Source organism: Ovis aries, chromosome 12 (assembly GCF_016772045.2).
Source record: "Ovis aries strain OAR_USU_Benz2616 breed Rambouillet chromosome 12, ARS-UI_Ramb_v3.0, whole genome shotgun sequence".
Taxonomy (NCBI): domain Eukaryota; kingdom Metazoa; phylum Chordata; class Mammalia; order Artiodactyla; family Bovidae; genus Ovis; species Ovis aries.
The window spans coordinates 50,517,806-50,535,450 of record NC_056065.1 but is presented as its reverse complement, the minus strand read 5'-3'; the positions used below and the strand labels follow the sequence as shown (position 1 = coordinate 50,535,450).

The following is a 17,645-nucleotide window of genomic DNA, read 5'->3' as shown; positions in this document are numbered from 1 at the left end:
GGGAGGACTGGGCGGGTGCTAGTGGGGTGGGTGCGGGAGCTCGCGGGTCTGCGTGAAGCTGCGGCGGCGTTTCCCCTGGGTGGGCACTTTGCATCCGCTCCCTAAGTCTAGTCCCGCCTCTGCTCCCCCGCCCCGGGCAGCCTTGCTAGGCTGCCTGGGCGGGGCGAGAGCTCAGGCGCAAGCGCCAGAGCGGCCAGGGGGCGTAGACAGACTGGGTGCGCGCGCGCGTAACCCCACGTGCGGTCCCAATCTACCTGGCTCTCCGCCTGTCCCGCTCAGCTCTTGCGGCTCCACCTCGTCCAGTCTGGCTATGGGCGCGGGCTCGGTGCGGGCGCGCTACCTCGTGTACTTCCAGTATTTGGGAACGGACTTTAAGTACGTCCTCTGAGCCTCCTACCCGTGTCCGCGACCCCCTCGTGGAGCCCGGCCCCGCGGGGAGCACCCAAGCTCGAGCCGGAAAGCAGCAGAGGACAGGCGCCCGAGGGGATGGCGGAGGCTGAGTTTAGGGTCCTCACCTCCGGCCTCGGGCCCCGGCCGCCAGGGCTGGAACGGCCGCCTCTGATCACAGTGGGTGGAGCGGGCGGGGCCCCGGGCGAAGCAGCCTCCGCGCTCTAACTTTCACCTTCCCTGCCCGCAGCGGGGTCGCGGCCGTCCGGGGCGTCCAGCGCGCCGTCGGAGTCCAGAACTACCTGGAGGTGAGATCCAGGCCCGTGCCCAGAAGGGAGGAGGGCGACCCCGGGGAGAGGCAGATGGGAGCCCGGCCCATCTGTATCTTACACACCCCTAGGAGGCCGCAGAGCGGCTGAACTCGGTGGTGCCGGTAAAGTTCACCGTTTCCAGCCGCACGGATGCTGGGGTCCACGCCCTAAGTAACGCGGCGCACCTGGACATCCAGCGCCGCTCAGATCTGCCACCCTTCTCCCCTGAGGTCCTGACGGAAGCCCTCAACACCCACCTGAAGCACCCTGCGATCAGGTAAACACTGCTCTCCTGGGATCGTACACTATGGCAGAGGCAGGAGGTGAGGACAGAACTCCTTGGGGGTGATGGGGGAGATGCCAAGGTGTCACACCGCTGCGGCAGGGGGTCATTCCTGGTCTTGCTCCCACAGGGTGCTACAGGCCTTCCGTGTACCCAGCCACTTCCATGCCCGCCATGCAGCCATATCCAGGACCTACCTGTACCGCCTAGCTACCGGCTGCCCTAGGCCTGACAGGGTGCCTGTATTTGAACGAAACCGGTGCTGGGCGCTTCAAGCAGAGTGAGTGGTTTGAGTGAGTGGTTTGAGTGAGCAGGGGCTTGCCAGGCCTGCCTGGCCAGCCATTCACTCCTGACCACTCATTTGGCTCCCTGCAGCTGCTTGGATGTGGCTGCCATGCAGGAAGCTGCCCAGCACCTCCTGGGGACACATGACTTCAGTGCCTTCCAGTCGGCTGGCAGCCCAGCCTCCAGCCCGGTGCGCACTTTGCGCCGGGCCTCTGTGTCCCCCGACCCCGCCAGCCCCTTTGTCCTCCCCGAGGAAAGCAGGTGAGAAGAGTAGCCCGCACTCTGGTCTGGAGGCTGCAAAGGCTAGATTTAGCTTCAGCACCTTCCCTAGTGCTGCACTTGGGGCTCCCTGGGTACCCACCCATCCAGCTTCTGGGGAGAAGAGGGTGCCTGTCAGCCATGGTGTGGGCCTTCTGGACCCATGAGCCTCGGTCCAGAAGGCAGAGCACACTGCCTGCCCTGCCCAGAGCTCACCAACTTGTGGACGAATCCTGGTGGTCAAGGACAAGGTTCTCCTTTCGGAGAAACACCAGGCCAGTGGTTCAGGTCTAGGCTGACAAGGGTTGTTTCTACTGCCCTCCACCTCACCCCATCCCCACTGTCCTAGGGCCTCCAACCATCCAGCAGCTACTGGATTCCAGAGCCTTCCCAGTTAGGCCCAGCCTCCAGCTCCTGCTGAAGAGCCCAGGGCTGCCTTCCAGTTGCCTCTGAACTCACATCAGGACCTCAGCCCCAACAGCTCTGCAGTCACCTCACAAGCACTAGTCATCTGGCTTTAGTCTCCCTTTCACTGGGCTCAGTTATAGTAAAGGGGGCGTGGGGGGGACGGCATTTGGACCCCAGGGTGGGAAGCCATAGGTCACACTGTGAGGCATCCATGTTCCCAGGCGGTTGCAGTTCTGGAGCCTGGAGTTTGAGAGCCAGTCCTTCCTGTACAAACAGGTGGGCTCCGTCCGGGGGTCTTCCCTGGGGGTGGGGCCTGGGGCTTGAGCAGCTGCAGCAGTGTTTGCTTTGGGTCACAGGTGCGGAGAATGACTGCTGTACTTGTAGCCGTGGGGCTGGGGGCTTTGATGCCTGCTCAGGTGAAAGCCATTCTGGAGAGCCAGGACCCCCTGGGGAAACACCAGAGCCGTGTGGCCCCTGCCCATGGCTTGTTCCTGAAGTCAGTGCTCTACGAAGGCCTTGGTAAGAGAAAGTGACCTGAGGAGGTCCCTGCTACCCTGACTGGCTGACCCTGCCCAAGGCTGAGCCTTCACCAGGAGAAGGGTGCTTAGTGGCAGTGCCATACCCCAGGAAAGTCCAAAGGCAGGTAGCCTGGAGTGGGTGCCACAGCCCCTCAGTCAAGCCCCGTCCTGACCTGGCCCTGGGTTGGGGCAGGGGGCGGGGAAGCTGAGAGGATCCAGACGGCAGCACTGGGTGGAGGGACTTGAACTCTGGGGCAAAGGCAGGGGCTCTGCAGTTCCATGGAAGGCTCTCGCCTGGCCCCTGCAGAAACCTTCTTGCCCCCAGGATGACCTGGGGTCTGTCCATAGGTCCTACCTCCATGCAGCTTCCTCGCATGCCCTCAGAGACCCAGTATAGAAGTCACAGGTAATCCTCTGCTGCTCCGCTGCTTGACCCTGCCCTACACCATGCAACGACCACAGCAAGCCTGTACCTGCCACAAGTCCCCACCTCCCTGGGCGCTTGCCCAGGTGGGCTGCCACCGAGGAGTGGTGCAGGAGACAGGCGGAAGCATCAGAAAGGGAGAAGCCCAGACAGCCTGTGGTGGTTTTTATTGGAGATCAACACCCCAAGAACCCCCACCCATCTCCTGGGAGGCCAGGAGTAGAAATAAAAGGTGAAAAGCCTCCCAGATCCGTTTCTTTGGCCAAAAGCAGCCACTTGAGCAGGTACGTGGCCCTGTGTTCTCTACACAGATGAGCGGTAGGAGCTACACCCAAGGACACGGGGAAGACGGGGGCACAGACGGTCCTGGAGCAAAAGCCAGGTCCCTCTACTGTCCACGGGGCTTCAGCTGGCCTGGGGCAGGCCCTTCTTGAGCAGAGATGTAAGGTAGCTTCCTAGCTCCTCGTCCTGCAGCCACAGGCAAGAAGGGCTGTTTTTCTGTCCCCCTGACCCGCCTGCCCCAGGTGATAGGGAGACCCAACCAGTCCTGCCCTCACCTGGTAGGTCCAGGAGACCAGTAGCACCTTGGTGCCTGGGTCCTCGGAGTGGGCAGCGGCCTGGACTAAGATGGACTCCACGGTCACGGAGCCGTCAGGAAGGTGCTGCACGCAGTGATCCTTGAGGACACTGCAGGGAGTCCCAGTGAGGCCCAGCCTGGCGCCCCTACGTGCGCCCTGCACCCATGGGGAAGGGCGGCCAGGGCGCCTACCTCTTCAGGTGGCTGTACACACGCATGGCCATCTCCTGCTCCTTGCGCGTGTCGTGCAGGTGTACACGGCAGGTGAAGCGCAGCTGGTGCTCGGCCAGGCCCAACTCCTTGAGGGCCTGCTCTGAGGACACGAGCCGGAAGTTCTATGGGGAAAGAGTGGGTCAGAGCTGGCAGAGACAGCCCCCCAGCCCCATGGTGATTGCAGCACTCACACTATCCTTCATGATCAGGGTGCCGTGCAAGAGCCGAGGCTTCTTGGCATCAGGGAGCAGCCCTGTGGGGATGGGGCACTGGTCAGCACAGTAATTAGGGTCACCTGCCCAGCAGCCACCCTGCCCCCCAAACCCCACCGCAGCTGGCCTTGCCGCTCACCCTGTGCCATCTCCCGCTTCAGCAGCCCCAGTGAAATGCCCACAGGGATGCTGGGGCTCGTGGGCAGCGTCACCGTCTCGCCATTGGCCGGCATGTAGCAGTTGACCCCTGGCCAGGAGATGGAGAGCGCCTCAGTCCAGGCTGGAGGGCCCCACCTGCACCAGACCCCCTACTCCCCTACCCTTGCCTGGACTGCCTACGGAATTCCTGCTCAATCTTCTGCTTCAGAAACTCCATCTTCTTGGCCTCGCCGTGCACCAGCAGCACATTCTCTGGCTCCGCCTGGCCTACCAGCTGCATGATGCCCTTGGCATCCGCGTGGGCACTGAAGGACATGTACTCCACCTGCATCTTGACCTCCAGCTGTAACATCGCAGTATGTGGGTCATCAGCACAGGTGGTGGTTCCGAGGGCCTCCACCCACCCAAGTGGGATCCACAGGGCTGGTAGAGAGAGGTGAGGACTCACCACCTGCCGCCCCTCCATCTCCAGCTTGCGCTGCCCACTAAGGATCTTGTGACCCACAGTGCCCTGCACGCAGTAGCCAGGCATGATGACCTGTGGGAGGGAGGGATGGATGAGTGGCTCCCCTGCACCTCCTGCCTCGGGGCTTCCTCCTGGGACATTCCCCCCACCCACCCTTCTGCCCACCTGAACCTGAACCTTTGATGGAGGGCCCTTCCCTTCAAGGCCCACTGCAGACCCTGGAAAAGCAGGCTCAGTGGTCTCAGCACAAGTCCACTCAGGCCTGACCCCCATGACGGCGCTCAGGAAGCCAGGGGCTTTCCTGCCTGGTGCAGATGGTCCAAGACACAGTGAGAGTCAGCCTGGGTCAGACCTCAGGCACCAGCATGCCCAGCCTGTTCCTCCTAATGGCAGCAAGCCCCTAGCCAGGGCAGCCCCTGCCCCCAAGGAGCCAGCCCTGGGGCCCAGACCCCTCACCATGTTCTTCTCGTTCCCTGCCCACTTTCGGAAGATCTGTAGTGACTGGCCAGCATGCAGCATCCCCGGGGTAGCAAACACGACCTTCGGGGCAAGTGTGGGGACAGTCAGGGCAGAAGATGCTCCCTCTGCCCTCAGAGCCTTCTGCCCTCCCATCTTCCCAGAACAGAGGCACGCCGTACCCTGCAAGCAAGCCTGAGCCTGGTGGAACTCCCTGCCCACCCCCTGACCCCCACAGCTGCACCAGGCCACACCATGGGTCCTGGGCTGTCAGCAAATGCCCGGTCAAAGGCCTTGATGTGCTTGAACTCAAACATGTTCCTCTGCACGAAGGTCTTCCGTATCTTCTGGTTGGTCCAGGGGATGAAGAGTTTGTAGTAGTGATTGGCCTTCTCTGTCAGGCCCGTGGAGAAGTAGATGGGGGCTTTCAGGTCCATGCGCTCCCTGCAGCCAGGACAGGGCATGGTGGGGAGACTGTGGAGCAGGGCCAGCCAGTGGCCCCCATGTGCCCTCAGCCTGGGTCAAGTCCAGTGCCAGGAAGGGCGTTCCTCCACCCACAGCTAGCAGCACAGGGCTTAAAGCAACCATTCTGGGCTGCACCTACCAGAAGGTCTCCAGCAGGATGCAGAGCTCCTGAGCACGGCCCAGCGCAAACACAGGGATCAGCACCTGTGGGGTGGGGCTGTGAGGCCAGCTTGGGCAGGAACCCCTGGCCATGCTGTCCCCCTCCAACTGTGTCAAGCCCAAACATCCACACAGGGGCACGCAGTTACTCCCTGTGGCCACCTTCTCAGAAGATCAGCCCTGCTGGCAGCTCTGGGGGCTGGAGGCCCTGTGACAATTGTGTGTAGCTCCTGTTCTGTCCCAGCAAAACTGACCAATGGTCAGCAGACACTCTGGCCAGCCCTTCATTGGGGTGTGAGGTATGAGGGGTGAATAAGCCCTGGCTGAAGGGTCTTCCCAGAGCTGAGCAAACCTTCCTCCCTCTGTGCCCAGAACACACAACATCCCTGCCCTGACCACATGCTGGAAAGCCAAAAAACCTGTGCAGCATGGCTGGGGAACATGTGACAAGTCCCACCTGGGGGCCCTGCGCCCTTGCCAGCTACCTTCCCACCACGTTCCACAGTCTCATGGACCTTCTTCAGGAAGTCTCGCTCCCGGCAGCGCTTGGAGTCACGGATGGTGGTGGCGTAGGTAGACTCTGTGATGAGTAGGTTGGGGCGGCACTTATCAATCCAGGCAGCTCTAGAACACAGGTGGGTGTGGCCAGGGGGAGACAGTCCACACGGTAGTCAGGCTGCACACGGCCACGGCCCTCCTGTACCCTCTGGTGGGCAGCCTGCCTTCTTTGCACAGGCCCAGGCCGCAACGCTTGAAGGGAGATAGGAGGACACCCAGGGGACAGTGATACAGACCACTCAGGTACCCGACACACCCCCGAGGGTCACTATACCCTTGCAGGGACCTCCATGAATGAAACAAATGCCCAGGCCTACTTACCCCAAATGCCGGTCTGGGGTCATGTTGTAGTCCCCCTGGCAAAGAATGTGGTGATGAGGAGGAGACTCCTCCCTCTCCTCAACCAGGCAGCCCTTCCTGTGCCCCAAGTTTCCACTGACCGTGTACACCACAGACTCTGAGCCCACTTTAATCTGGAACATGGCTGCCCCCAGCACATGGCCCGCATAGTAAGCCTTGATTTCCAGCTCATCATCCACCTGCAGAGAAGAAGGCTGATTTCAGGTCTGTGGGCTGCACTGGTCAGAGGGCAGGGAGGTGGAGTCTGGGACATCATTCAAGCCTTTCACTATGCTGGTTTTTTCCATATGCAACATCCAGTTCTGGTCAGAAGCAACTGGACACAGGAAATGGGACAATAGGAAAGGAAATAGGAGAAACAACAGTCTATAGAAGCAGACTCAGGGCACCTGGGGTTTTCAAGCACAGGCTTTAAAAGGATTGTTTTTAACACATTCAGAGAAAGAAAGAATTAAAAATATTAGCAAAAAACTAGAAACTATTAAATACAGTGGAAATCTTAAAATGAGAAACTATAATCCAAACTAAGATTTCAGTAGAGCCATACTACCCAAGGCAACCTACATAGTCAATGCAATCCCTATCAAAATACTGGGGCTTTCCAGGTGGCTCAGTGGTAAAAAATCTGCCTGCCAATGCAAGAGACGCAGGTTTGACCCCTGGGTTGGGAAGATCCCTGGGAGGAGGAAATGGCAACTCACTCCAGTATTCTTGCCTGGAGAATCCCATGGACACAGGAGCCTGGTGGGCTACAGTCCATAGGATCACACAGAGTCAGATATGACTGAGCAGCTGAGCACACAGCACATCAACATAACCACTTTTCACAGAACAAGAACAAATGATTTTAAAATTTGTGTGGAAACACCAAAGACCCTAAAAAGCCAAAAGAATCTTGACGGAGAACATAGCTGAAGGAATCACACTCCCCAGTTTTAGACTATACTGAAAAACTACAGTCATCAAAACTACATGCTAAATGGAGAGAAAAATGGAGAAAAACAGAACTGGAGTTACCACGCTCCCTGACTTCAGACTACTACAAAGCTACAGTAATCAAAGCAATCTGATACTGGCACAAAAACAGAAATATAGGTCAATGGAGCAGGACAGAAAGTCTAGAAATAAACCCACACACTAATGGTTAATTAATCTACAACAAAGGAGGCAAGACCATACAATGGAGAAAAGAGAGTCTCTTTAATAAATGGTGCTGTAAACACTGGACAGATACATGTAAAAGAATGAAACTAAAACATTAACACCACACACAAAAATAAACTCAAAACAGATTAAAGGCCTAAATGTTAAAGTGTAGACACCATAAAACCCTCAGAAGAAAACACAGACAGGATACTCTCCAACGTAAATAGCAGCAGTATCTTTTTGGATCCGTCTCCTAGAGTAATGGAAATAACAAAAGTAAACAAATGGGACCTAAATTAAACTTAGGAGCTTTTGCATAGCAAAGGAAACCATAAACAAAACAAAAAGACAACCTACAGAATGGGACAAAATATTTGCTTATGATGCAACTGACAAGGTATTAATCTCCAAAATACACAAACAGCTCATACAGCTCAATTATCAGAAAAACAACTCGGGACTTCTCTGGTTATCCAGTGGTTAAGAATCTGCCTGCTATTGCAGGGAGTTTAATCCCTGGTCCAAGAAGATTCCCACGTTGCAGGGCAACTAAGCCCATGCACTACAACTCCTGAGCCCATGTGCCACAACTACTGAAGCTCTTGTGCCTTAGAGCCCGTGCTTCGCAACAAGAGAAGCCACTGAAGTAAGAAGCCAACACACCGCAACTAGAGAGTAGTCCCTGCTCACCACAACTAGCAAAAAGGCTACGCACAGCAACAGAGACCAGTGCAGTCAAAAACAAAAATTATCTTTAAAATTAAAAAAAAAAAAAACCTCCAAAACCCAAAAATGGGCAGATCTAAACAGACATTTCTCCAAAGACATACAGCTGGCCAACATGCTCGTGAAAAGATACTTATCACTGCTAATTACAGAATTCCAAATCAAGACTACAATAAGGTACCACTTTACAAAAAAGTCTACAAATAATAAATGCTACAGAGAGTGTGGAGAAAACAGAACCCTCCTATACTGTTGGTGGGAATGTAAACTGGCGCAGCCACTATGGAGAATGGTATGGAGGTTCTTCAAAAAGCCAGAATTAGAGTTTCCATATGATCCAGCAATCCTACTCCTGGACATACATCCAGAGAAAACAATAATTTGAAAAGATAACATGCACCCAAATGTTTACTGTTTACTATTTACAATAGCCAGGATATGGAATCAGCCTAAATGCCCCTCGACAGATGAATGGATAAAGATGTGGTATACACAGACACACAGGACTACTACTCATTTTAAAAATGAAACTTTGCCATTTATAGCAACATGGATGGACTTGAAAGGCATTATGCTAAGTGAAATAAGTCAGATGGAAAGACAAATACTGTATTATATCACTTAATATGTGATAACAACTAGTGAATGTAACAAAAACAAGACTCACAGACATAGAGAACAAACTACTAGTAGGGAGAGGGAAGAGAAAAAAGGTGAGAAGCATGGGGGATTAAGAGGTACAGGCTCTTATGCATAAAGTAAGTTACAAGGATATGTTGTACAGCACAGAGAAGAGCGCCAACGTTTTACAACAACTATACATGAAGTGTAGCCTTTACTGATCTCCTAAAGAAAATCAGTCCTGAAAATTCACTGGAAGGACTGATGCTGAAGCTGAAACTCCAATACTTTGGCCAGCTGATGGGAAGAACTGCCTCATTAGAAAAGACCCTGATGCTGGGAAAGATTGAAGGCAGCAGGAGAAGGGGATGACAGAGGATGAGATGGTTGGATGGCATCACCGACTCAATGGACATGACTCTGAGCAAGCTCTGGGAGTTGGTGATGGACAGGGAAGCCTGGCATGCTGCAGTCCATGGGGTCGCAGAGAGTTGGACACAACTGTGCAACTGAACTGAACTGACTGATACATGAAGTATAGCCTTTACAAACTGTGAGTCACTATACTGCATACCTGCAACATATAATATTGTAAGTCAATTATATTTCAAGTTTAAAAAGAAAATTCAACAGATGAATTTAACAGCACATTATATACAACCAAGAAGAGAATTAATGAACTAAAATAAATTAAAAAGGCTAACTAGAATGAAATACAGACATGAGGACAGTGGAGGGTCTGGAGGAGAAAGATCTCCAGTCAGCCTGGAGGAAGCTGGGGGCAGCTCCAGGGCCTCACACCTGAGCAGGAAGGGAACAGGTGGAGCCAGCACAGCCACCTGCCAGTCTGCAGGAAAGGACAGAATCCCACAAGCCGCCCAAGAGGATTCTCCTACAAATAGCAGGTGGAAGACATGAGTCCTGGTAGTACCTGCTGCCCTAGAATTCTGAACCTAAGGGAGAAAGTCTTTATTTTTTTAATTTTTTTTTTTTTGGGGGGAGAAAGTCTTTAATGATCAAGGCGAAATAAAGCCATCTGCAGATAAATAAAGTTGAGAGCATTTGTCACCAGCAGATCCATACTGATGCTCTTCATTGCAAATACAAAGTGAAGACCATGGGAAGGAGCAGGGACACAGCTAGGATAATGGAGATGGTACCTAGCAAATGGTGAGGGCCTTGGGGCCTCATAGGCTGACAGAATTAAAATCCTGCTATGTGGAAATAAGAGCTGGTGAGTAGGAGAGGGGTAAGTGAATTCAAGATGCTCTGAGATGCTTTCATTGTCCAGGAAAGAGGCAAAAGTTCCAAGTACCTTAGAGCTGAGTTGTCATGGATGTGTTTTGTAATCTCTGCCACAAAAAGAATTACAAAAGAACATATAATTACTTATAAAATAAGAAGACAAATGGAGTTTTAAAAACTCAGTCCGGAAAAAGACAATAAAGGAAATAGAACAAGATGGACAAACTGGAAGTAAACAGAAAACGATACACCTAAATCCCAAATTATTACACATGGAGTGCACACCTCTCCTATAGGATAGGCCATCAGGTTGTATTAAAGCCAAGCCGTGGAAAAGAGTCACATTTAAAATATGATGCAGAGGGACTTCCCTAGTGGTCCAGTGGTTAAGACTCTGCACTTCCACTGCAAGGGCAGCAGGTTTGATCCTTGGTCAAGAAACTAAGATACCACATGCTACACAGTGCAGCCAAAAAACAAAAATAAAACACGCTGCAGAAAGGATAAAAGTACTAAGAAGGGCAAGGATTCAAGGTGTGGGAGGGGCGAACTTTCGCCAGAAAGGCAGACTCGAAGATAAAGCATTACTGAGGATACAACTCAATGAATGATTCAACTCAACAAAGGGTTCAATCTGAAAAATAAGATGACCCCAAATGTCAGACTCATGAAAAAAAGCAAAACCTAGACTCTTGAGAAGAAACAGACAAATCCATGATCCTTGTGATAAATTTTACATTTGATGTCACTCGCCTGCCTCAAGTCTTACCCCTCCACCCTGAGTCAGTCCACTGCAATGAGCCCACACTCTGGTCTCTGACCTGCCCGGCCTGCTCCCGTGTACTCAGATGGCACACTGGCCCTCTTTGGCATCTTCCACACACTCAGGCAGAGCCAGGGAGTGGCAGGAGCCCTGCTCAGTACTGGATCTGAGCTGGGCCCCACGCTCACCTTCTGCCTCCAAGGGTCCCTGGGATGGCAGCAGAGTGAGTTGGGGGCGGGGGTGGGGAGCTGACCTGCACCGTCTGGTGGAGGTGGACAGCCACCACTTTCTTCATGCAGTCCTTGATCATCTGGGACGTGAAGAAGTTGGCCTCGCCCTTCTTGTCCACGGCGATCTTGCGGTAGTCCTCCAGCAGGATGGGGCAGATGGCCTGGGTGGGCTGGGTCATGTAGATGGGCCCATCGTAGCCCACCATCTCACTGAAGTAGGGGAGTGCCCCGCAGTGGTCCAGGTGGAAGTGGCTGCAGGCGCAGCACCAGTCAGCTGGATGCCCCCCAACCCTCCACCCAGCAACCCTACCCCCATTCCTCTGCTCACTGAGGGCCTGCTATGTGTCAGACATGGCCCTGAACATGGGAGAGGGAGAGGGCAAAAGGGACTCAGGCCCAAGTGTCTAGCGATGCCACCAGCAGGCAGTTACTATGGGGTCAGCTTCACATTCCAGGAAGGAACAGGAAGGGGCTCAGGGCAACAAGAACCAGTATGCCACTTGGGTGGGTGGCTGGGTCTGTGGGTGGGGAAGGCGCCCACCTGATGATCACACAGTCCAGAAAGTCGGTCAGTCGGCCACTGCGGGTGATGTAGGAAAAGTCGGGGAAGCGCCTCTGTGGGGGGAGAAGCAAAAGTGTCAGGATGCCGCCTGCCCAGGGCTCAGGTGACTGTGGGGCAGCCAGGGCTGTGGGGATGGCCCCTGGGTCAGGATGCAGTTGAGCCTGACACCCACACCCTGCAGGCCCACTGAGGCCACCGACTGCTCAGAACCCCTGAGCATGTAGGGCAGAAGTCAGGCTGCTGAGCCAGTACCTGAGAGCTGAGACCCCACAGCCGTGCCCTGGCTCCAGTACAGTCTGACCCAAGTGCTCCACTTGTTGGGTGACGGTGGGGGCTGCCCTCCTACCAGTGCCCACTTGCCCCCGTTCCTCCTCCATAGTCAAAGCCTGCGACTCCGAGGCCCAGGTCCCTCGGTGATGACGCCGAGGTGCAGGCTGGATGCCAGGCCGCCCACCCTTGAGACTCACATCGTCGCTGAAGCCCATGTGCATCCCGCAGTCCAGCATGACGTTCTTGCCCGCAATGGACACCAAAATGCAGCTTCGGCCCACATCCTGGCCAGCCCCTGTATGGGAGGACCAGTCGGAGGGACAGCCATGCCCCCCTCTCTCCCACTGCCCAGTGAGGATTTGGGGTAAAAGAAGCAGTAAAAAGACAGGACTGTTCAAGGGTGCGCGGTGAGAAAGATGTCATAGGGGAAAAAGGCTGGCAAAAGTGAGTGGTGAGAAAGATGCCACAGTGGGAAACAGGCTGGAAGAACCCTGCAGAGGCCCCTGGAGAGGAACCAGGTGTGAGGAGAGCATGGAGCTGAAGCAACCAGAGGGGAACCGGAGTCAACAGGTAGGAGAGGTGTGAGGACACCTATGGCGGGGCGGGATGCGTGCTGTGCCCTGGACGGCCAGGGGAAGACCACTGCAGCGGGAGGCTGGGTGGGCTATTCTGAGAATGCACCATAGAAGAGAGCATGTAGAGCTGCGGGGAACAACCCTGCTAGAAGACGCTGCGGATATATGGCCGTGGCAGGGGGGCAGGTTTCCGGAAAGCCCCTGGCACCTGTGCACAGAGACCCCGGCTGTTCCCATTCTGAGTGACCTGCTGTACCTCCTTCGCACTGCTGTACTGTTTTTAAACTATGCACTTATATCTTCCGCAAAGGGCAAGCTGGGGGCGGGAGAGACGTTGGTTTTTGTTTTTAACGCTGCGCCGGTCAAGCAAAAGAAAGTCTGACTGACGTGGGGTGAACGGCCCACGGGTAAACGGAGGCTGCAGGGAAGCGGGGCTCGAGACATATGGAACAGGTGGAAGGCAGCGAGTGCGCGAACGCAGAGGCAGGAGGAAGGTGCACTAAGCACTGGTGCTGGGCGGGGGGCCGCGCGGCGAGGAAGACGCGTCCCGGGGTCCCCGGACCTCCGAGCCCCCTACCAGCCTTCCTCGGGCGCTCCTTGCGCCGCCCAGCACTCACCCAGGGGCGTGACCCTGATCTCGGGCATCCTGCTGGGCAAGCCAAGCGAGCGGGCAGGATCAGCCCGGTCCCACGAGACCCCGGGGCCCGCGACCCGGTCCCGGCCACGCGCGCCTGACTCGCGGCTATGCACGGCGCAGGCGCATTCCCAACGGCCCCAACTTCCGGCGTGCCGGACGGAAACGCTGGCCCGCGCAACGTGCTTTCTGATTGGGCGGCCAGCAGCCAGTCCCGGGCGACGGGGCGGTAGGGCTGTGGCCGACGCCCGGGCAGCCCGCCCCGTGGCTGCTGTGGCGGCACAGGTGAGCAGCGGAGGCGCAGGTGAGTGGGGCGCGACGGGCTCAAGGCGGCGCGGGGAATCCCAGCCCAACCGAGCTGGGCCTGGGCCTTGCCGAGGGGTCGGAGCGGGAGCCCCCAGGCGTGGGAGGAGGCGGCCGAGGACCCGGCTCCAGCGCTGGCCCGGACCCCGAGCCCCTGTCCCCTCCCTAGGGACTTAGCTGGAGCAGGACCCGCGCAGGACAGGGGCCCCACCCTACCCGAGTCCTGGGTCCCAGCCTGGCGCCACCTGGAGCCCCCTTCTCAGGCGAGATTTCCGGGATTTCCCCGCTCCCACCCGCTGGGCCTGGGGTGCCGGAGGGCAGCCCTCTTTTCCTAGGGACCTTCAGCTTGCCGTCAGTTTCAGGATGAGCCCTGACCTTGGGGCCATGGGCTGCCCTTGGGGGAGCCTTGGCGATTCCCTGCATCACCTCCCCGGAGCTGGCAGCCTGCCCGACCCCGCTGCGCCGCCACTGCCCTTCCTGTTGTTTCCAAGCTCTGAAAGGCTGCTGGCACCTCCCGTTGACTGCTGGCTCAGGTTCCAGGCAGGAAGGCCAGGCCCATAGGATGGCTGGTGACCAGGAAGGTAGCCCTGAGGGCCTCAAAGGCCATCTGTCTGGTGGACAGGACACTGAGGCCCTGAGAGAGGGGAGGAGTATGCTGGAAGCCTCCCATTGTCTTCTTCCTGAGGCCAGGCACTGCTGTCCCCCACACCTGAAGATGGAGTGAGCTCACCACCGGGCCCTCCACCTAGTGCCAGGCATGTGGCAAAGGCAGAGGGCCTGCAGGGCCTCAGCACCCACTGGGCCCCATCAGAGGCTCCCAGCAACCTGGGTGATGGGCAGGGCAGGGTGTGCTGGCCCATTTTCCCTAAAGCTGTGGGACAAGATCTTAGGTCAGTGCATGACTTGCCCATGGTATGGAAGGGACCCACATGTGCTCTCTTGGCTGGGCTCTCACCACAGCTCAAATGGCCTCCTCTCATGCAGGCTCTTACAAGCCTTCCAGCATTGAGGGCCCAGGAACCCCTGTGCCCAAAGGGTGAGAGCTTGTCCTGGACAATGAGATGAGACACAGCCTAGTCCCCAGGGCCCATCAGAGCCACACCACAGTGCAGCCCTGGGCACTCAGGGAGGCAGGGGCTGGGGTGTCCAGCAGCACCTGCTAACCTTGGGCACTTGGGTGTTTGTGGCATGCCTATGGGAATGCCAGCAGAATCTAGAGGAGTTCTGTGGCCTGGGGCACTTCTGGAGTCCCTGGGACTGGGAGAGGGCCTGTGTCCAGCCTTCTGTGTGGGACATGACATCTCCTTGCCCTCTTCCTACATTCTCACCAAGCTCCAGTTACTGTAGGGGTGGAACATCTGGTGTCTGTCCTCTGGCAAACGCTGACCCCACAGCCTCTGTTCTGGGTTTTGGGATATAGCTTCAAGCATGGAAGGTCATGACGCACCCCACCCCCCCGCTTCCGCCCACGGTCTGTCTCTCCGTGGTTCTCGTCCTTTTACTTGCTGGGTTGGACTTCCTGTCTTTGTTAAAAACCACACACGCACACACCCACCACTAGGATGTCACCCCAGTGGGCTGGGCTTTGGTTGCACTCACAGTGCACCCAGGTGGCTGCCTGGCTCTGCGTGGGGACTCAGCAAATACTTCTCCAGTCAGTAGGAACAGACACACCCTGGAGAGACACAGACTATAAACAAGCAAGAAAACCTGAGCACAGATGCTTTCCACAAGTGAGATGTATCAGGTTTGGCAAGGCTGAGTTACGGGGGGGGGGCCATGCTTAAAGCAAAGGGCCCTGCTGTAGCCCAAGCAGAGCAAGGTGGCTTCTGGGGAGGAGGGGCTGACCTGGGGGTGGGAGTCCTCATGGGTTTTCACTGGGGAGCCATGGGATCCCAGCTGTCTCTTCCCAACTGCCTCCACTCCCCCTCCCCAAAATAATGACCCAAAGAGGAGCCTTCTCACCAGGAGACAACCCACAGCCCAACCCCCTGTGTGTTCCAGCTCCTGTTGAAAATGGATGACTTGGAGTCAGAGTTCAATCTGAAAGTCGTCCTGGTCAGTTTCAAGCAGTGTCTCAATGAGAAGGAGGAGGTGCTGCTGGAATACTACCTCGCTGGCTGGAGGGGGCTGGTCAGGTGCGCGAGGGGCTTCCCCGGCCACACGTCCCACCTGTATCCCGTTGGCCCAGTGCAGGTCGGCCATCCTCACTTGCGGTCCAGGAGGTGGGAGTGGTCTCGCCCACACCCAGGCTGAGAGTGCCTGCTCTCTTCCTGCAGGTTCCTGAATAGTCTGGGCACCATCTTCTCATTCATCTCCAAGGATGTGGTGACAAAGCTGCAGATCATGGACCAGCTGCGAAGTGGCCCCCAACAAGAGCACTACAGCAGCCTGCAGGCCATGGTTGCCTACGAAGTGGGCAACCAACTGGTGGACCTGGAACGGCGCTCACGCCACCCCGACTCAGGCTGCCGGACAGTGCTCCGGCTACACCGCGCACTGCGCTGGCTGCAGCTCTTCCTGGAGGGCGTCCGCACAAGCCCTGAGGACGCACGCACCTCCGTACTCTGCACTGACTCCTACAACGCCTCGCTGGCCGCCTACCACCCCTGGATCATCCGCCGGGCTGTCACTGTGGCCTTCTGTGCGCTGCCCACACGCAAGGTCTTCTTGGAGTCCATGAATGTTGGGTCTTCCAAACAGGCTGTGGAGATGCTAGACGAGGCCCTGCCCTTTATTGAGCGTGTCTACAACATCTCCCAGAAGCTCTATGCCGAGCACGCCCTACTGGACCTGCCATAGGGGCTGGTGGACCCAGGTGGGGTGGGCTTCCCTTGATCCAGAGGTGGGCAGGGCAGCCAGGACCCATCAGTCCTACCATGGAACTTTCTGGGCTCCCCTGTGAGCTGAGCTTGTCAGGAGCCACTCAGATTGTGCACATGGGCCTCAGACAGGCTTCAACAGAGAAGGCAGTCACTGGCCATTTGCTCTGTACCCAACCTCTCCCTTGCCCAGGCATCTCATCTTTACCCTCTACCAAGTTACACCCATGTAGTTAGGCCTCTTCTGGGTGGGTGAAGTGCTGGAGGTTGGGGGGCAAGCAGGATCAGTGTTCATGGAAAAGCTTCCCCTACTTGGGGGTCAAGTCTGTGGGCTGGGGAAGTCACAGGGCCTGGGATGTAGTGTTTGCCCACCTGGGCTGCCTTGAGCCTTCTGTACCATCTAGCTGACCCCAGGACAGGGAGAAAACCCCTGGGCAGGGGTCAGCTCTGCGGGATTTCTCCCTGCCTCTGGCCTCCTCCTTAGCTAGGGGTGCACATGTCCTTGGCTGTGACAGCAGGACCTGAAGCCCCGAAGGAAGGCCTGCTCTGCCTCCACTGCCCTGCACGTACACAGCGGCCTCCTGCAGCCTCAAGTCTATACAGCACAGCCATGGATGAGAATCCCTAGAGCCCAGGACTCCTCTGGGCCAGCGCTCACTTATCCCTCCTCAGTGTCCACACATCCAGATGCTGTGTCCCCTCTTCCTGGCCCCATACTGCTCTGTCCCCATGTAGCTCAGGAGACCTAGAATGACACAACATGGGAGGGAGCCTGGGCCACTTCACCTTGGTGACAGGCTGACAGGTGACCACACCCAGCCTGGCCATCATCCAGTGATTGGGGGTCTGGCCCCACCCACTTCCTCTTTGTGAGCCCAGGATGTCAGGTGCCAAGGGGACAGTATCCACTAAGAGCAAATGTGTGTAAGTATGAGCTTTCAGGGACCATAGGCGCTGTAATACAGGTGATGGCTTTCCCAAAATAAACAAATTGCACTTACAGAATGAAGTAATGCACTCCAGGACAAGGGTACTGTCAGGCCATCAGGGCAGTGTCAACTACAGGGGCATGAGGCATGTCCTGGCCAGTGTTGGGGTCCTTCCCATCTCTCTGCAAGCTTGGTCCCTCAACCACTGCCAAGGTCTGAATTATCTTCATTGGACAGGTGAGAAGACTGAGTCACAGAATCACCTGAGTGGCTGAGTTGCAAGTGCAGATCTGAGGTCAGCTACATACCGTGTAGAGAGA

At 56.4% G+C, this 17,645-nt stretch overlaps 3 protein-coding genes across 9 annotated transcripts; 2 read left to right on the top strand and 1 right to left on the bottom strand.

The window, feature by feature from the left end:
• Nucleotides 1-213: 213 nt before the first annotated feature.
• On the top strand, nucleotides 214-3,116 carry PUSL1 (pseudouridine synthase like 1). 3 transcript variants are annotated; one of them, XM_027975821.2, is made up of 8 exons: nucleotides 214-375; nucleotides 638-695; nucleotides 788-975; nucleotides 1,112-1,261; nucleotides 1,357-1,527; nucleotides 2,154-2,208; nucleotides 2,289-2,451; nucleotides 2,799-3,116. In XM_027975821.2, exons 1-8 carry the CDS (start codon nucleotides 311-313, stop codon nucleotides 2,858-2,860), a joined length of 912 nt encoding a protein of 303 aa, XP_027831622.1. In that variant the 5' UTR covers nucleotides 214-310; the 3' UTR covers nucleotides 2,861-3,116. The 3 variants fall into 3 exon arrangements, with proteins under 3 accessions (XP_027831622.1, XP_027831620.1, XP_027831621.1); XM_027975819.2 differs by having other exon boundaries at nucleotides 2,776-3,116; XM_027975820.2 differs by lacking the exon at nucleotides 2,289-2,451 and having other exon boundaries at nucleotides 2,776-3,116.
• Nucleotides 3,023-13,404, bottom strand: INTS11 (integrator complex subunit 11). Of its 2 annotated transcripts, none has more exons than XM_027975816.2 (17): nucleotides 13,255-13,404; nucleotides 12,260-12,357; nucleotides 11,772-11,845; nucleotides 11,254-11,482; nucleotides 6,580-6,678; nucleotides 6,461-6,495; nucleotides 6,067-6,205; nucleotides 5,562-5,626; nucleotides 5,212-5,401; nucleotides 4,958-5,041; nucleotides 4,484-4,573; nucleotides 4,216-4,378; nucleotides 4,016-4,123; nucleotides 3,856-3,917; nucleotides 3,644-3,786; nucleotides 3,432-3,561; nucleotides 3,023-3,342 (listed from the first exon to the last, which is right to left on the bottom strand). In XM_027975816.2, exons 1-17 carry the CDS (start codon nucleotides 13,280-13,282, stop codon nucleotides 3,280-3,282), a joined length of 1,800 nt encoding a protein of 599 aa, XP_027831617.1. In that variant the 5' UTR covers nucleotides 13,283-13,404; the 3' UTR covers nucleotides 3,023-3,279. The 2 variants fall into 2 exon arrangements, with proteins under 2 accessions (XP_027831617.1, XP_027831618.1); XM_027975817.2 differs by having other exon boundaries at nucleotides 6,097-6,205.
• Nucleotides 13,405-13,481: 77 nt separating this feature from the next.
• Nucleotides 13,482-17,405, top strand: CPTP (ceramide-1-phosphate transfer protein). Of its 4 annotated transcripts, none has more exons than XM_042229366.2 (4): nucleotides 13,482-13,575; nucleotides 15,230-15,307; nucleotides 15,579-15,712; nucleotides 15,854-17,405. In XM_042229366.2, the coding sequence occupies exons 3-4, from the start codon at nucleotides 15,591-15,593 to the stop codon at nucleotides 16,374-16,376; spliced, it is 645 nt and encodes a 214-aa protein (XP_042085300.1). In that variant the 5' UTR covers nucleotides 13,482-13,575; nucleotides 15,230-15,307; nucleotides 15,579-15,590; the 3' UTR covers nucleotides 16,377-17,405. The 4 variants fall into 4 exon arrangements, with proteins under 4 accessions (XP_042085300.1, XP_042085299.1, XP_042085301.1 ...); XM_042229365.2 differs by having other exon boundaries at nucleotides 15,230-15,321; XM_042229367.2 differs by having other exon boundaries at nucleotides 15,230-15,321; nucleotides 15,579-15,770.
• The last annotated feature ends 240 nt before the right edge of the window (nucleotides 17,406-17,645 follow it).

Bases quoted from the DNA above. Each gene is read 5' to 3' on its own strand.
- PUSL1 (XM_027975821.2), top strand. From the start codon at position 311: ATGGGCGCGGGCTCGGTGCGGGCGCGCTACCTCGTGTACTTCCAGTAT. The intron at 696-787 runs GTGAGATCCAGG...ACACACCCCTAG, and splicing joins GAGTCCAGAACTACCTGGAG to GAGGCCGCAGAGCGGCTGAA. The intron at 2,452-2,798 runs GTAAGAGAAAGT...GTCTGTCCATAG, and splicing joins AGTGCTCTACGAAGGCCTTG to GTCCTACCTCCATGCAGCTT.
- INTS11 (XM_027975816.2), bottom strand. From the start codon at position 13,282: ATGCCCGAGATCAGGGTCACGCCCCTGG. The intron at 11,846-12,259 runs GTGAGTCTCAAG...CTCCCCCCACAG, and splicing joins ACATGGGCTTCAGCGACGAT to AGGCGCTTCCCCGACTTTTC. The intron at 3,343-3,431 runs GTGAGGGCAGGA...CTGTGGCTGCAG, and splicing joins TGGTCTCCTGGACCTACCAG to GACGAGGAGCTAGGAAGCTA.
- CPTP (XM_042229365.2), top strand. From the start codon at position 15,295: ATGCTTTCCACAAGTGAGATGTATCAG. The intron at 15,322-15,578 runs GTTTGGCAAGGC...TGTGTGTTCCAG, and splicing joins CCACAAGTGAGATGTATCAG to CTCCTGTTGAAAATGGATGA. The intron at 15,713-15,853 runs GTGCGCGAGGGG...CTCTTCCTGCAG, and splicing joins GGCTGGAGGGGGCTGGTCAG to GTTCCTGAATAGTCTGGGCA.